This window comes from Aedes albopictus, chromosome 3 (genome assembly GCF_035046485.1).
Source record: "Aedes albopictus strain Foshan chromosome 3, AalbF5, whole genome shotgun sequence".
NCBI lineage: Eukaryota > Metazoa > Arthropoda > Insecta > Diptera > Culicidae > Aedes > Aedes albopictus.
In genome coordinates this window covers 260,135,672-260,154,576 of record NC_085138.1, presented here as the reverse complement: position 1 = coordinate 260,154,576, position 18,905 = coordinate 260,135,672, and the positions used below count along the sequence as shown (strand labels likewise).

The 18,905-nt window shown below is 38.6% G+C and overlaps 1 protein-coding gene across 8 annotated transcripts in view; it reads left to right on the top strand.

Annotated features, from left to right (window-relative positions):
• LOC109424501 (bcl-2-related ovarian killer protein) overlaps positions 1 to 13,040 on the top strand; it is a 154,376-nt gene extending 141,336 nt beyond the window's left edge. For 5 of the 8 annotated variants that reach the window (XM_062860452.1, XM_062860451.1, XM_062860450.1 and 2 more), the window contains 3 exons: positions 11,979 to 12,419; positions 12,488 to 12,796; positions 12,880 to 13,040. In XM_062860452.1, the coding sequence (XP_062716436.1) occupies positions 11,985 to 12,419; positions 12,488 to 12,796; positions 12,880 to 13,032 (897 nt within the window). In that variant the 5' untranslated portion in view covers positions 11,979 to 11,984 and the 3' untranslated portion in view covers positions 13,033 to 13,040. Of the gene's footprint in view, positions 1 to 11,974; positions 12,420 to 12,487; positions 12,797 to 12,879 lie in introns of all 8 variants that reach the window. The other 3 variants (XM_029852469.2, XM_062860453.1, XM_019697191.3) reach the window with 1 other exon arrangement.
• The last annotated feature ends 5,865 nt before the right edge of the window (positions 13,041 to 18,905 follow it).

Genomic DNA, 18,905 nt, shown 5'->3' with positions numbered 1-18,905 from the left:
GATGAACAACCAATGGTTGCAGATCTTCATCTACATTCTACAGATGCATGTGGTAAATATTCTGTGGATAGTGGCTCCAATACTGAATCTCGAAGGCGAAGCTTCATCGTCGATGTCATAAAAAGCCGATAGTTGTAGAAATTCTAAAGCAAAAGTGGAAGTGAGTCGATTATATTCTAAGCTGGGACACAAGCGATTGCATGATTGAAATTTTTCATGGGGAGAATCAAGCCTTACATTATATTTTGTGAGTATGACGGAAGAGGTATTAGATCTCTGGTCTTAGCCGTGAAAGTTATGCGGTTCAACCATTATACCAAACGTTTGGAGGTTATGGCTTTCAGCCTTGGGAAGAATAACTCAAAAACGGATTCTTAAGTTTTCATCCTTGAAAACTTTAATAACCTGTTTTTGAGTTATTCCTCCTAAAACTGAAAGCCTTCAAACATAAACAACCATCAACAATCGAATCCTCAAGAAACATCCTACCAAACTTTTTCTGACTTTTTACTACCTAATTGAACACGTCAAGAATCGAAGTAATTATTTTACAGTGTACTTCAAAGTAAAACTTAAAACATGCTCGTTTTTACTTGCGTATTTTGATTGATTTTCTTATTTCCAGTGTGCGGTTCGATTTCTCTCAAACAACCGTCGTTCCCTTCAACAAGTTGCACTACACGGTCCACTATCAGTGACTGGCAGTCATCATGCAATTTTCCATTAAACAATAATTATACACGAGACGATCTGTCCTCATCCGGCAAAGTAAACCGGACCCGACAGATTAGAAGCAAAACTGAAATCGACGTCGGCTCTGAGCCGTCGGCTAACCCTACAAAAACACGCATGTGGATACGTATGATCCGTCACGTCGTGGTCGTTGAGTGTTGAAAAGGACGGTCGTCCACTGTTGTCTCCCGCCGCCGCACGTTGTTGCTACTGGCGCGGCGGCTGGTTGATGGCTCTAGCTAGGTATTGAGGTGCGAGATCAATCATAAACCAAAGGGTGGTTGTTGCTGCCACTCTCTGCCGTGCTCGACTTTTTCGCACTTTATAAATCGCTCTTTAAAAAGCTATAAAACCTATCGAACTATAATTATTTAATTTGATTACAGGCACTTATATGGAGTTATTAACACATTTTGTAAAAATTACATTTAATCGCTTGTGAAACAGAAGACCGGTTCGGATCTAGCGATCTCTGTTGGCTAGCACATTTGATTCATGGTTAGAATTAGCCGGTGGCACCATTCTCGTGACAGAAGTAGGGCTAGTTAGGAGTCTTTCTTTCACTATACTGAAGGGTCACATTAGGTACAATTACGGCCGCAGACAGAACAGATAGAACGTTGTTCAACATCGACCATAGGTATAGAGACCCTAGAGTAAACTGACTCGTTTCATTGCCACACGTTGTCAGATGGACACATGTTTGTCGCTGAATCTCAGGGGAAAATTGAAATGAAAAGAATTTTGATTGGATTTGTGTTGCCAACACAGATCAGAGTGCTCACCAAGTCGAAGATTGTTAAGTTAAGGGCCGTCTATGCCTTTGTACTGAAATGCTCTGATATGGTTGCAATGAAAAAGGCTAAGTATTGTTCGTTGAGCAGTTTATTAAAATACCGTTTATAAATCTAATGCTCTCGACCTCCTGCACGCATGGCAAGTACCTGTTCGCATAGCTTCACGTCTCCGCTATATATTGCTGTCACGGCGTTTTGCTGCCAGAAATACGCTTATACTTTGATTACGCATGACAGCGTAACGAAACTTTTCTGCAAAATTTGTGTCTGGTGAGTTTAGTGATTCAAAATTTGATATTTTTTTTTACCGATGGTTATAGATAGATTTAGTATTGGCTTATTGTAGGAAAATCAATTTTTCGGGAAATAATCCAGGTTTCAAGGTAGCTGCGGATTCTGGCTGCAAGGTTATGATTTCAACAAGAACTGGATATTCCAAAAAGAGAGAAAGAGGACAAAAATCTAGGGTTTCTAATTGCAAGGTATCTGATATGCGATGAAGATGGCGATGTCGGAAGGCATATGTAATTGAGATTTTTTTTTTATAAATTAAAGATTTCTGATAGAAAACGGCGTTGCCAGGAATTAGAGATTTCATTCAAAGGATCTTCCATTGGCGTATCTAGGATTTTTTCCTAGGGGGTGCCTAGGGGGTGCCAGTTTCAGTGGCTTCCAGGTTGTTTTTTTTTTTTTTTGAAACAGAAAATACCGATCCACCCTCAATTTCTCAGTCGCGGGAAAAATGAGCCCATAAATTTAAACGCACTATATTTTAGGGAATAGCTTTTTTGGAAAATTCGATCCGTTGTACCTAAATGCATTTTCGGTTTGACCACACCATCAATGGCGACAGTGTTTTTGTTTTATCAGTTGAACACTACCATGTGTACATGAGAATACTTTTATAGGGTAATTACAATCGAGTCTGGTTTGTACGTGTAATACAAGAAATTTATGTTTTCAGCAAAACATTCTTTCGGTAATTCCTCAGGGAATATTCCCGGTAATTTATTTGGAAATTGTTTTGCAATTTATTTCAATTAATACTTTTTTGGAAATCTCTTAGTAATTCCTTTGGATTTGACAAATTGCTTCAGTAATATCTTTGGATCTTCCCTCCCCCTGGATATTCAATCTTGACGCGATGGGAGGGCTTAACCCATTAGCACTTTAGTGCCAGTTTATTCACCACCGCTTGGACTTCGAGCTACATATATCTGGTTTACGAGTTGAGCGCAAGTGAAGGAATCGGCCGTAAGTGCTAATGGGAACCAAAGGAGTATCCGTTGTGCATTTATCACAAGTTCAAGACAAGTTATAATTCAGCTTGCATAGACCTAATCTTTGTGTTCGTTGAATTTTCTCAAATTTAACAATAATTGTTAAATTTAACGTAACGCAAGAGTGGGTAGGGGAGGTCTCTGCGTTACACTCATCATTCATTACTTGAAATCGAAAGTACATAGGACAGGGGACGCAAGGATAAGTTGACTTACAGCCTTACAGATTAGATTGATTACAATTAGAAAATTATGGACTGATTAGGTAAAGATAAAACTGTTGATTATAGGAGTTTATATTTGTATTTCTTATTTTTATGGGTTTTGTGAATTTATAAAAGTTGACAAATAATCATTATCATTTTTATTTTTGACAAAAATCAGTTGACTGAACTTTTCTGTTTTTATATCTTAGACGGTATTATTTCACTGATCAAAAAAGCAGGAATTTAGTAAGGACTTAGGACGGTTGACAATGTAAAGGGTTACGATGGATATAATATTACTTTGGACTGAGATGATCACAGATATGCAGAAGACGACTAGCGAAATTAGGAACACAATTTGATACATTATTGACTATATTTTGACAAATAGGGTTTGACAAATTTCTTTACAATATCGAATGGAAGCTCAAAAAGTGTTATCTAACACTAATATGAGAGTTATTTGGGGATGATGGATGAGTCATAAATGGACAAAATTTTATTGCATTCGGTTCATTGAATCCGGAGATATAACAGCTCAAAGTTGGCTATCGGATAATTTTACCATTTTCAAAAATCTTTATAACTTCGTGAAGAATTGTCCGAACTTTTCCAAATTTTGTCCACTGATACACAACTAGTTGAGGAACTTACAGTAAAAATTTGAGAATATTTAATGCACTTTTCGAAAAGTTACAGCTAGTTGAACATTTTTTGGAAAGTGAAAATTTTGCCTGTCCCGATCATTTTGTCTATCCCCTGTACTTTGAAAGTTTTACGGTAGTTGTGATGTTTTTTCCAACAATTTCTTTGGGAATTTGTCAGGAAGTTTTTCGTGAGTTGAGAATTTGTGAATTTCCAATTCAGCAATTCTCGGAAGCAATAAATATGAATACAATTATATCATAAAGAATTACAAAAATAATCATGGTAATATTGCCTGAGAAATTTGCAAAATAACTGAAATAGAAATTGCTGAAATAATTTCAGAGGAATAGCCATTGCAGTTATAAGAAAACATCCAAAGAATTTGCTGATTAAATTCCATTGAAACTACAGGGGATGGCCAAAATGTTTGGGATAGGCAACTTTTTTTTCTCTCACAAAAAAGTTCAGCATGCTATAACTTTTCATAAAGCGCATCAAAAAATCTCAAATTTTGACTGTTTGTCAACCTATTATATGTGCATCATTGGTACAAATTTGGGCTTGATTGATTAATATTTCGCAAAGTTAGAACCGTTCGGGTAAAACACCTTTTTTTAGACAACGCATTTTTGAGCTGTCATATCTCGGAAACCAGTAAACCGAATTGAATGAAATTTTGAACGTACATTAACAATATGTAAATGCTTCACAAACTATTAAAACATAGATACTTTTTAAACGTTGAAAAAAGTTATCATGGATTGACACTTTTTGGACTTTTCTCGAAAAAATGTAGTTTTTTTACATTAATGTGAATAAATTTTAGTGTTGATATGCAAAGATTTTCCACTTCTGTTCTCTAATTATCTCTAATCAGATATATTAGAGCCTATTTAGATTGAAGGAAGAACACATTTAATAATTTTTGTGTGGTATTGTAAATTTGACTTATTTTCCTCTATATGGGTAAAAATTTCAACCCGATGTAACTTAATTCGCCGTGAGAAAATTTTACATTTTATAACGTCGTATTAGGTATCAATATATTGTTGATAAACGTGAAAAAAAAATCATTCAATTTGGTTCACTGGTTTCCGAGTTATGACAGCATAAAAATGAGTTGTCTAAAAAATAGTGTTTTACGCGAACGGTTCGAACTTCGCGAAAAATTAATCAATCGAGCCCAAATTTGTACCAATGATGCACACATAATAGATTGACAAACAGTCAAAATTTGAGATTTTTTGATACACTCTATGAAAAGTTACAGCATGTTGAATTTTTTTGTGGGAGAAAAAAAGTTGCCTATCCCAAACATTTTGGCCATCCCCTGTATCTAAGAAATAAAAAAAAAAAAAAACTATGCCGATGCAATCCTCAAAGAATTGGCCACACTACGGTCTAGCGGATACGGACTCCGTATTACGGAGTCGTGGGTTCGAATCCCACCAGAACTCGTTTTTTTTTATCGAAAATTTATCTCTCAATTTGTCAATCAGCAAGATTCTGTGCCTTCTAATAAATTACAAGTTTTATAGGATTTCACTAGAGATTTCCCTAGTAATACCTTCTAAGATTTCTCTGGAACTATTCCCGAAATTCATTTAGGGATGCCTCTAGAAATTTGTATCAGAATTACTTCAGCTGAAATTCCTTGAAGAAGGCCAAGAGGAATTCCAGGATTTCTAGAGTAATCCATGAAAAAAACTCTAGAGGTATCCCTGGATGAGTCTTTGAAAAAATGCCTGCAAGAATCAAAGGCTTTTCTGGAAGTATCCTAGGAAAACAGCCTAGAAGAATCCTAGCAAGAATGCCAGGAGAAATCCCTAGAGGGATTCCTGAAGGTATTACAGTAAGAATTTCTGGAGGAGACCTAAGAGGCATTCCTGAAACATTAAAAGCAGCAAGAATCGCTTATGTAATCCCAAGAGGAGCTCTTGGATGAAAGTCAAGCGGGATCCTTGGAAAAATTCAATAAAACATATTTGGAGAAATCCCAGGTAACAATTTTAGTATTTCCAGGAGAAAACATCGAAGTTACTTCTGCAAGGCTCCTAGAAAGATTTACTTGGAATAATCCAAGCAAGCTTTTTTGGAGAATTCCTGAAGAAATTCTGAAGAATTCCGGGAGGTATAACAGTAAGAATTTCTGGAGGAGTGCGAGGAGGAATTGCTGGAAGAACCACAGCAGTAATAGCTTGAAAAATCCTGCTGGAATTTCTGGAGGAAGGCCAAGAGGAGTTCCTCGAGAAATCCCATGAGAAATTTATGAGAGAGTCCTTGGATAAACTATATCGGATAAAAAATCCTAGAGGAATCACCGGAGAGCTTCTGAAGAAATCATAGGAAAAATCTCAGGAGGTATTCTTGGAAGGATTCTGCGGTGTATCATTGTAGAAATGTTAGGAGGAATTGCTGGAGGAAGCTATACATGAATTTATAGCCCATCTGGAATGCCTGGGGGAATCCAAAGGAAAAATTCATTGAATACCTAGAGAAGTCCCTGCAATGACCGGTACAGGTATTCTGGAAGAATCTATGGGGAAGGCCCCGAAGGAATCGCAATAGGATTTTCTGAAGAAATCCCAAGACGATTTCCCGGAAGAATTGCAGCCATAATGCTAGGATAAATTCGTGTAGGAATCACTAGAAGAATCACTAGAAGTAATTGCTGGACGAACCGCAGGAGGAGCTGTTTTAGGTGTTCTTGGTGGAGGGCCAAATGGATTTTCCGCAGGAATTCCATGAGGAATTTCTGGAGGAATCTTTGGATAAAATTTCTGGAGAAATTCCTGGGATGAGTCTTTGGAGCAATCCCTGGTAGAAAAACACAAAAGATTTCGGCAAAAATCCCAGGAAGATTACCTGGAAAGATCCCTGCAAATGACAGGAGTAAGCTCTAAAAAGAAACCGTAGCATAATTTCTGAAGTACCACAGTGAGAATTTCTGGAGGAAGAATAGCTGGAAAAAGTGCAGGAATTGCTTGAGGAATCCCAGCAGAAAAATCAGAAGGAATTCCTAGAATTCCGGGAGGTTTCATAGAAGTAATTTCAGGAGGAATTCTAGAATCAGGAATGCCGGGGGTATCCAAAGAGAAGTTCCTCTAATATATGCCTAGAGGAATACATACAGTACTCCTTGAAAGAATCGGTAGAAGTTTACTGGAGGAATCCCTGATGGAATCGCAGAGGGAAGTTCTGGAGGAATCTCAGTAAGATATCCCGAAAGTGTTGCAACAAGTAATTATGCCAGGAGTCCTAATTATTCTGAATATAAATCTGAAGGAGTCCTAATGGGAATTGCTTGAAGATTTCCAGCTGGAATTCATGAAGGAAGGCCAATAGAAGTTCTTGGAGAAATCCCCTGTGACGTTTCTGAAAGTACCTTTGGAGGAAGTCCTGGTTAAATCCTTGAATAAATCTCTGGAATAATCACCGAAGGGATTTTTAGAAAAAATCTAGGTAGATTTTCCGGAAGAATTTCCGGAAGATCTTCCCTAGTAGAATTCCTGAAGGTACCGCAGTGAGAGTTTTTGGAAGAGTTCTAAGAGATTCGCAGCAGGAGTTGCTTGAGGAATCCTAGCCACAATTCCCGGAAGAAGGCCAATAAAAGCTGAAGAAATTTCATGAGAAATTTCTGGAAGAATCTCTGAATTAAATCTAAGTAAAATAAAAGGAATTGCCTGAGGAACTTCTGAAAGAATCCCAGGAAGATTGTCTGGAATAATTCCACCAGGAATTCCTCAAGGAATCTCAAGAGAAAATTTTAGAGGAATTCCTAGAATAATTCCGAGTAGTATCACAGCAAGAATTTCCAAAGAAATCCTAGGAGAAATTGCTGGATCAATCTCTGCAGAAATGTCTAGTATGTACAACCCCATCAGTACGAACTGCCTGGAAAATCCTAAGGGAAGTTTATTGAAGAAATATCGGGAAGAATCCATGAACGAAACCTAGAGAAATCACTGCATGATTAGATAGAGGTATTTCTGGAGGAATCCATGGAGAAGTCTGTTGATTGTTTGTAACGAAAAAATTGTTTTGCGAAACACTACAAATGCATTGTGCTCCCGATGGGTACCACAATGTAGACAACTGCTAAAAGAACCCTACAAATGCGCATTTTATTTTCCGCATCGAGCCCACGTCTGGGAACTTAGATACGCAAAATAAAATGGAACATTACAAATGCACAAAACACAAACATGCAACACATAACATAAATTGTGCCCAGTTATCCAAATAGATAACTAAGTCCGAACCCAGGATGACGAGGTTTCATTTTTGTTCTTGGTCCATCAGTCAATCCTGTAATCGTATTTCTTCTGGCGGATTGCCTTTTGTTTGCAGCGTTACTTGCTTACATAGCTTGTTTTGGTCTAGGAATTTCTAATCCTAAGGGGGCATCTAGATTCGGGCAACAACACAAGACCGTCTACAATTTGATGTCCGTGTTAGGAGACGGCTTGTGCGTTTTGTACTGGATCGCTCCTTAAATTTTTAGAGTGCTACAAATGTACATTAAATTTCAGGGACAAATGTACAAACCTTAGTAAAACATACAAAATAAACAGACAAAATGTTCACAACAATTTACAAACGTAACACACTCCATGCAACAATCGAAGAATTTTCCATGAATTGGAGAATGCAATCCATGGAAAATTCTTAAAACTACTTTACATATATCACAAATAATTTACAAACGTAACACAACACCAGCAACAGCGGAAGAATTTTTCAAGAATCGAAATCGCGATTCTTGAAAAATTCTAAAAAACTCCTATTTACCATCCTTTCAAGTGGTCGGTTGATGGCAGCGATGATCATTTTATTTGGTGTCACCAGACTAACTAAAATACGTAAGCCAAACGCTTACCAGATAACTCCGCGAGTTAAATTGCCACCAGGCTAACCTTAAACTAATTGCCACCAGGCTAACTTAAAACTCATTGCCACCAGGCTAACTTAAAACTAATAACGCCAGCGAATCCTGGCAAAGGGTATGATCTAACGCCATTAACCAACGGCCAAAGAACTTCCATCAACCAAGTACTTAGCCTTTCTCTATCTTTACTGTTGCGGACACTCATATTTGATCTACTCTAAGTTTACCTAAACTAAACCAGATAGATCAACAAAGAAACACTAAATTTTAAACTGAACGTGGGTTTTTAGTTGGGCGCCAATGTAACGAAAAAATTGGAACCTCATAAATGCACATTTTATTTTCCGTATCAGGCCCCACGTCTGGGAACTTAGATACGAAAAACAAAATGGAACATTACACAATGTAACGAATAGTACATTGGAACCTCATAAATGCACATTTTATTTTCCGTATCAGGCCCCACGTCTGGGAACTAAGATACGCAAAATAAAATGGAACATTACAAATGCACAAAACACAAACATGCAACACACAACATAAATTGTGCCCAGTTATCCAAATAGATAACGTAGTCCAATCCCAGGATGACGAGGTTTCATTTTTGTTCTTGGTCCATCAGTCAATCCTGTAATCGTATTTTTTCTGGCAGTTCGCCTTTTAGTTCGCAGCATCTGTTGCGGCATTCATAGCTTGTTTTGATCTAGGAATTTCTAATCCTAAGGGGGCATCCTGATTTGGGCAACAACACAAGACCGTCTACAATTTGATGTCCGTGTTAGGGGACGGCTTGCGTGTTTTGTGCTGGTTCGCTCCTGAAATGTTTGGAGCGCTACAAATGCATATTAAAATTTAGGGGCAAATGAACAAATCACAGTACAAAACAGAAAATTAACTGACAATATGTTCACAACTATTTACAAACGTAACACACTCCATGCAACAATCGAAAAATTTTCTATGAATTGCATTCTCCAATTTATGGAAAATTCTTAAAACTACTTTACATACGTCACAACTAATTTACAAACGTAACACCGTCCCGGAAGGATGGGAACAAGGGGTTGCGACCGTTTTGGTTGGCCCTCAGCAGCCACAGAGTAGGGTGAACCAAGGGAAGGGCCCCCCTTGGACTAAGGTAGAGCGGAAGAGGAAGAAGTCGAAACCGCAGGTAGGAGTAGTGAAGAACGCCGAACCAAGGCGCAAAAGAGCAGGTGACAAGTGCAAGAAAGGCGACGCGCTTGTCATCAAGACAGAACAGTCGAAGTACTCGGACGTCTTGAAGGCGATGCGAAGCGACGCCAAGCTCCAGGGTCTGGGAGCCGACGTGCGCAGTGTTAGACGCACACTTCGAAAAAAAAACAATGAAATTTTGTGTCACTTTACGCCGACATATTAAAGCGAGCACAATGACACAAAATTAGGTTTGATCTTATTTTTACTCGAAGCGTCTTCATGTAATTTTACAGCGTGCTGTCTTTTTGTTGTGAACATAACCTCACTTTTTCTACTGCCGTTTGTCAGCATTCTCCCTCTCTCGGTTTCTTCCAAAGCTTGAAAAATAATGACAATAAACCACATTGAAACCAGCTTTATTTATTAAAACTTGTCCCTGCATTAATTCTAAGTGCAATACAAATAAATGGTTTTGTTTCCATTTCAAAGCTGTAACACGAAACGGGAAGATTTCTTCCACCGCTTAAACACATACTGCCGCTGCTAATGATGCCATGATGCTCGCTGGCGTTGTTTTCACCATTATGCACTATTTTCAAAGCACGCTAACTCTCGCCACTAGTCGTAAAATCAAAACTTTCTTCGAAGGAGTTTAACCCGATCACAACTCGCTTCGAGAGACGTTTGACGTTTCATCATGATTTTTTAATGTGCGTACTCGTACGGGCAAGATGACCCTAGAGCTGAAGCGCGATAAGGAGCGCAAGAGCGCCGCCTACAAGAGGTTGGCGGAATAGGTCCTTGGTGTAGAGGTAAGGTAAGGCGAATCTGAAGGTGAAAAACCTAGACGAGGTCACCGAAGTGGAAGAGCTCGTCACGGCACTGCGGCAACAGTGCGAGGTGAAGGTGACCACCACAGCCGTTCGGTTACGGAAGGGCACGGCAAGGACACAGGTGGCCTTGGTACAGCTACCTGTAGTGGACGTAAATAAGGGAACATCCATAAATTACGTTACGCACAAATCGAGCATGTGGAGCGGACCTGGAGTGATGGTGTTAGAACACTTGACTATCATGCCGAGGACCTGGGATCGAATCCCACTCCCGACAAACGCGCAAAATGTGAGTTCTTCCTTCGGAAGGGAAGTAAAGCGTGGGTCCCGAGATGAACTTAGCCTAGGGCTAAAAATCTCGTTAATACAGATAAAAATAAATCGAGCATTTTCAACCGCCAATCCACTCTCCCCTATGTCACACTTTTTGTATGGCACCTCTGAATTTTTTGAATAGGTTGTCACAGTTTGCTCAACCCCCCTCCCCACACAAAGCGTGACGTAATTTATGAACGTTCCCTAAGTCCGTTAAAGTAGGGAAGCTAAAGGTGGGCTGGTCAGTATGCCAACAGACCTCGCATGACCCACCGGAGGTTTGCTTCAGGTGTCTGGAACCAGAACACCAGTTATGAGACTGTAAAGGCCCTAACAGGAGCAAGCTGTAGGCCATAAAGGACAAGGCTGCACGAGTCCATTCATTTGTCTGATTTGTTCCCCGTGAAAACCGTGAACAACAAGCACCCCGCCCGTTGGGTGCTTGTTGTTCACAATTTTCACGGAACAAATCAGACAAATGAATGGACTCGTGAAGGTGCCCGACCTTCAAGAAAGCCGTTGTGAATAAATCAAAGTGCAGTTAACGCAGCTGAACCTGAATCACTGTGACGCAGCTCAGCAACTGCTTTATCAGGCAGTTTCTAAGTCAGGCACGGATATCGCCATCATAGCGGACCCATAACGAGTACCCGCCGGCGACAGCAATTGGGTCTCGGATGGGTCCAGCTCATTTTAGAAGCTCAACCTTAGAATATGGTAATGATATTCATGGTGAATATCAATTGGCATGTTTCGAAGATAGTCCGTGACATTTATCTTATATATTCGAAAAAGATCGGTTTTTCCGTGACTTTCTTGTAGAAGTGGTTTAGCCGCACAAGTTTTTCATATACCATATTCTAAAGTTGAGCTTCTAAAATGAGCTGGATGTGGTTGAATTTAGATATGTCAAAATGACATTTTCAGCACTGATTCCGATACTTTATGTCAATATTCACGTATTGAACTCAATGATCAGCCGATCTACGATAACCCAAAAGTATTTTGAATTCCTTTTAATTCGCGTTAGTTTTATTTGTTAAAATATGAAATCTGCAACCAAAAAGTAATCATATCTTTTTTTTCACTTCTATTCCAGATAGTCCATCATGCTGTCAGCAGAGGCTCCCGTAAGCCACAACCACCATCTACTGCCAGATCGGTTGAGTGCTCCGGCCCTGACACGCCGAAAATTCAGCTTTCCGGCTAACCTTCACTCAACGGTTCTGCACGGGGATCCCCCGGGTTCCATCAACGCAGGCTCATTACAACCATCCAGCACAGCATCGTTAGCACGGCGGCGACTCAGTAACGTAAGCGACGTAGTCACTAGGAAACTGTCCAGCACAATCGGATGGAAGCAACCAGTGCTGCCATCACAGGACATCATAACACAGGGAAAATGCCTCTGCGGCCAGTACATCCGATGCCGGCTGAAAAAGTCCGGCGTATTCAATAGGAAACTTGGACTGCAAAGAATTAGAAGTATTGTCGGAACACCGACCATTCACGTCGTACGAGAAGTCTTCCCAGCGTTGTTAAGCGTATAGTATCCATTGTAAATGAAGTCAACTTTTCACCCAACTAATCTATAAACTCATCCTCTATCCAGGTTGGCGAAGAGCTCGAGCGGATGTATCCTCGGGTTTACAACGGGGTGGCACGTCAACTTAGCCGAATCGGACGGGGCGAACTGAAGACGCCCGAAACAGCTCCCGTACTGCTTAGCGCAATAGCGAGGGATTTGTTCCGGAGCGACATCACCTGGGGTAAAGTGGTCTCGCTGTTTGCCATCGCTGGAGGCCTGTCGGTGGATTGTGTTCGCCAGGGACACCCGGACTATCTGCCAAAACTGATCGAAGGGGTGGCCGACGTTATCGAGGACGAACTCGTGACGTGGATTTCAGAAAATGGAGGCTGGGTAGGTAGAGGATTTTCGTTAGATACTTCTAGACGTGGAAAAGAAGTAGAGGGCGTTGATAACTCCTGTTTGATATTTTTTAGGTTGGACTAGCAAACAAAGTACGCCCTCCACAGGAAGAGATAACATTCACCGGACGTTGTTTTGTTGGAGCTGGTTTGTTAGTTTGTTTATTTATTGTTGTGTTTCTGTTAAAAACTTTAGGTATATACATGTTTCCAAATATATTTACGTAGTAGAAAAACTGTATTGAATATATTATTTTGAAGCAAGCCAGTAGTAATAACATGAGAAAAGTATTTAAAGACGCCAATTCTTTTCAGAACAATTCTTACCTTACCGGTCAGACTAAGGCCTGAGAGACCCCTGCTGTACATAGGAGTCGTCTCCATCCTGCTCGGCCCATGTCTGCGTGTCTCCAGTTCCGCACTCTACGAAGGGTCCGCAGATCGTCCTCCACTTGAACGACCTACCTAGCACGATGCGCACCACGTCTTCTTGTACCGGTCGGATGACTCTCGAGAACCATTTTAGTCGGGTTGCCATCCGACAACCTAATGACGTGACCCGCCCACCGTAGCCTCCCGATTTTCAGTGTGGACAATGCACATTGGTCCAGGAGAGTGTCATTTTGGTAAAAAATCAATAACTTTTTTTTGTGATGAAATATCAATGGGGTGTCTTCGGCAACTTTTTTATGCATTTTAAGATGCTTCTTATGTAGGGGTCGTCCATATTTTAAGTTCATTTTTGCGAAATTTAAGACATGAAACTTTTTTCTGGTGCATTTTTTGAGGACAAAATTTTCTAAAAAAATATAGCCCAAAGTATGCCAAAAAACTTTGCTGAACAAACTTATATTTAATTTTTCCATTTTCATTGAGTTTGGGAGCGGTTTTCATGGACGTCCCCTTAAAACCAGTTTTTGGCCCATAACTTTTTTGGGTGCGATTTTCAAAGCCTACTATGTTCTAGACAAATGTTTATGGGATGATTTTACAACTTTTTCTCGAAGACGACCATAAGCTATTTCGTCACTGCTGTGAGTTATGCGCATTTTTCGCTTGAAATATTGCTATTTTGTGATGCGTGTATCTCAAAATGGCGCAAACATTTTTTAAATCTTTAAAGGTGACACTATTCTACTAGTATTCAACTACATTTTAACGGGTTAAAACCTTGGGGATAATCTAATTTACCCATAATGAGATGCACTTGAAAAAAAGTGGTTTTGGAAGCTTTTAAATAGAAATTTCTATTTAAGGTGAAACTGGAAGCATTTCCTCACTTTTTACTCTATGATTTTTTAAAAAATAATGAAGCATTATTTTTGAAAACGGTCTCCGTGCAGAGTTAGAGGAATGATCAAGGTATCACCTGAATTTTTTTAACTTGTGGAAAATCATTATCAGTTTTCAAAAACCATTTTTGAACAAAATTGTGATTACTTTTTTTCAGCCAAATTTTTACTTTGCGCAGCAATATCTCGGAAAGTTTACATGAAAAGCCCTTTTTTGAGTCCCGTCCAAAGATTGGAAATTTCAAGAGGAAGATTTTTGTCGAAGACATAATTAGTGGAAAATGTAATTTTCCACATCAAAACCATTTTTCTTTCAAGTGAACAACAGCAGTTTTCATGCGCTTGCGTGTGTGAGTAAGCAACGGACCAGCAGCAGCAGGACGGCTGAGCAAGTCAAACCGGTTTTGTTGGTCGTCGCACAAAGCGGAGACCGAAAAAAACACACGGGAAGGTGGCATCTCGGGTGGGATAAATGAATGAAATTCTACGGCCAACGTAAAGCAGTTGCATTTTGCTGAAACATGATCGTAACTTTCTCTTTGTACGATTTAGTTTTCTCTGTGAAAGATATGTTTTGGAAATATTAAAATACATCATCAAATAATGATGCGCATGTTCTTGACTATTGGCATAATCGTTGATTGTATGGACATAAACGATGCATATTAGAGAAGTGAAGTGTAACAAGGTCAATAAAAATGTTTGAATATGTTTTTAGCATTATCGAGAAAGAACATATTCGTAGGTCAGCCGCTGCTGATTACGTAACAACATGTGAATTTGTTGATTATTCAATCAACTTTTATCAACCAGTTTAAAAGTTATGTGTGTTGTTATTATTATTATTAGACACTTTTATACAAGAGTGGCATTCGTTTCGGCTGTGTGTTGTGAGAGTGAGTATTTGAAGATATTTTTCGTTTTTTTCAAATGGTATATCTGAAAATTCATAACTTCTGAGCGTCTTGGCTACTTTGGATGAATGTTTCACTATTTGCTGTCGCAAATGCTACAATGTAGTACATAACTAAAATATTCATATTCTAGTGAATCCGCACGAAACATAATTCTAGAAGCCAATAATGAATAGCCATTTTCTGTGAGGGGCCGTTCATAAAAATGAAAATATATTAGAACTCCACTGGCGCTATAATCACTTTTGTTGTTTAATTATTTTAATAACTTTACTTGTAATAATTGATTATTTTAAACTGTTCATCTTGTAGAGCACCTTTTGTTTTGATAAACAAAATTCATTTGACACTTCTAGTATTGCTACTGCCGCTGGGCGTGGCAAACTAGATGTTAGTCCCACGAACAGTCGCTAGTTATTCTAATTTCATAAAGTAAGTAGACCAAATAAATTCATATTTGAGTTTTGTGCCTTCAAGTCTAAGTTTTTGTAAATAGTGTAGCTTTGGGTATTATCGGCAGGTTTGTTCTCTTCGTCATGGGGGTTTTGTCGACCAAATTGCGTGAAACGGTCATATAATTCAGCTTGGTTGGGAATGATTAGAGGCCCACTCTGATAAAAAAAAAACCTCAGGACGAAGACAACGAAACTGAAGAAATAGTGTAAGTTTCCCCATATCATGACTTTTGGGATCAATATAAATTTCTAGAGTGCGTATGAGGGTAGAAATATTTCTGAAATAATTAATATCAAAATAAATTGAACCAAGGTAAATATTGAATTGAGAGAAACCAGACAGGATAATGAAGTTTCAAGAATGCAGCTATGGATTTTGAAGGAAAATTATGGTTTGAACAAGAAGTTGGAAATCCAAAGAAAGTGGAAGCGGACAAGAAGCCGGGGTTTCTAAGGGCAAGGTTTATGTTATGAGAAAAAACTGACGATGTCGGAAGACATGAAAAGTCCATTTTGAATAAGTTAAGGATACTTGAAACAAGATGGTGCTCCCAGGTATAAGAGATTCCCAGATATTCGTTAAATATTTTGCAACGATATTTTTTCAAAGGATCCTTTAGGAATCCTTTAGTATATTCTGTCAAAAAATCTTTCAGTTATTCTTCCGAGTATTCTTCCAAAAATACTCAAAAGGTTGCTACAGAAATTCACCCATAAATTCTTCAGTGGTTTTTATAGATATTCCTTCACAGTTTATTTTTCTCACGATTTAAAGATTGTTACAAGAATTCCTACATAGATATTTACAGTATTTCATCACGAGATTTCATCACGAATTATTTCATTGGACATTTATCAATAGACCCTTTCAGACAATTTCAGACAGGTTTTTTTAACACTGTCGCCCAAAGTTTGTTTTAGCGATTCTGCCATAGGATTCTCCAAGAATTCCAGATCTAGCAAGACAGTTCTTTCAGAGTTTTTCTTATGCATTTCCTTAAAAAAATCTCATTGAATTATTCCAAGATTTGTTCAGAATCTCTTCCAGAGATTCCTCGAAGAATTTTTTCGGCTTTTTCTAAATATTGTCCCAGAGATTTTTGAGGAATTTCTCCAGTACCTCTTTTGGGTTTTCTTGCAAAGATACTACAAGAAACTCTTGAAGCGAGATATCAAAACTCTATTCTTCTAGAAACTATACAAAAGAAATACTCTGGTATTCTTTAAAGATTCAAAGTGATTCCTTTGGAGATTCCACCATGAATTCCTTTTAAAATTCTACCAGAAAGTCCTTCAGGAGATCCTCCAACAAGTCCACAAGAAGCACTTACCAAGCTACTTTCAGAAATTCCTTCATAAACATTTATAAGAACTCATTCAGAGATTCTTCCAACAACATATAATTCATCCGGAGCTTTATCTGAGAATTGTCTAGGAAAATATTCTTCCAAGAATTCTTTCTCCCATCCCTCAATATCCTTCAGAAATTCCCACCAGAGGAACTCGTTCAGTGTTCTCTCAGAGATTCAGCCAGAAACTCTTCCAGAGATTTCGTAAGCGATTCCTCCGTAGAAGTTCTCTCAGGAATAACTCAAGAAATTCCGCCAGTAGTTCTTTAAGTTATCCAATAATTCTTCAAGAGGTTCATCCGGAAGCTCGTCCAAAGGATCTTCCAGAATTCAATCAGGAGATTCCACCAAAGATTTCGCCAGTGACTTCTTCGGGGGTTTCTGAAAGCTTCCTTCAGGAAGAGAGTGCCTACTGTAGTTGCTCCAGAGTGTCCTTCTTTCAAAAATTTTTTAGGAGATTCATTTGAAATGCCTCCAGGTATTGTTTCAAAATTTTCCAGCAATTAATGTTCTTCTAGAAGTTTTTTTTTTCATACAAATCCTCCAACAAGGAATTCCTAAAGCGATTCTTTCAGAAATAATTCAAATTCCTTGTGGAAAAGGGACTCCTCAGGAAATCCCTCCAGGAACTCCTTCAGCTATTTCAAAAAGTTCGATTTCATTTGATTTTAATTCCAAAGACTTCGACAAGAATTCTTCCAGAGATTCCTTCACCACGAAGTCAAGGAGCTCATCTACACATTCCAATAGCATTTCCGCAAGCAGTTCTTCAGGATTCCTCCAGAAGTACCTAAAAAATTTCGTCAATATTATTCTCGAAAGGTTCTTCTAAGAATACCTTCAAGAGTATGTCCATGTGATCGCTACACTGTTTCCTCTTTGAATTTTTGCAGAAATACTTCTAGGAGTTTCTTTGGAGATTCGCAAACATCTGTTGAGCAGTCTCTGGTGGATACACGGGAGTATTTCTGGAACAAATCGTGATTGATTCTTTGCAGGAAGTTTTTGTTAAATTTCTTCGGGATGAAAGAACCTCTAGAGTAATTCCAGGGAAAACATTTTGAGGACCGTACGGAGAATTCTCTACTAGAGTGTCTGGATAGCGTGGACCTGGTATGATGGTTGAAACTATCACGCCCAGGACCTGAATTCAAATCCCACTCGCGACATACTCACAAAATGTAAGTTCTTCCTTAGCAAGGGAATTAAAGCTGTGGGCCCGGAGACGAACTAGCCCCGGGCTAAAAATTTAGAAATAAAGATAATTCTCAGGATTATTTTCCGTTAGGATGTCTGAAGCAATTCTTAGAACACATAAAGAAGATATGGTGAAGTTTATGGAAGAATTTCGAAGAATGGACGAATTATTTCAAAAGGAATTTATGAACGCATCTCTGGAAGGACAACAGAAAGAATTCCTGATGAAATCTTAGAAGCAACCCTTATAGAAAGTCTCGAGGAGAGTTCCACAGGAGTTTCAGAAGGAATTTATTAATATGTATCCGAAAGTTGTTTCGGAAGAATATTTAGAATAATTCCTGGAAAAAAAAAATAAACAATTCCCAGATGAAGCTTCAAATGAATGTGTAGTTCCTAGGAAGATTTCTGGAGGATTTTTGAAAGTAGCTCGAAAAATTCTTTCTGGAATCTGTGGAGGACTTTGTTGTGGATTTTCAAAAGGAATAACTGGAAGAGTCTTTTTAAGAATTTTAAGATGAATCTTTTGAAGAATTACAGAGGAAATATTTAGAATCATTCCTAGAAGCAATTTGTTGTCGTAACTTTGCATGAAACCAACCAAGGGAACATTTGAAAAACATGCCTGGAATATTTTCTTAACCAATTTTATGAGGAAATCTAAAGAACTATCCGAGGAATATCTGGAAGAATTTCTGAGAAAATCTTTGGAATACTGACGAAAATTTCAACTGAAAAATAATTGATTACACTAGTTTACAAAATAAAACGAAAGTTGTGAACTTTTGTCAACGACCAAAGTTTTTGAAGCACAATTTAGCGCTGATTTCGAAACCGTGCTTCAAAAAATTTTAAGTAGAGCAGTTTTTTAGTTTTAGCTCAATATCGAGTTTT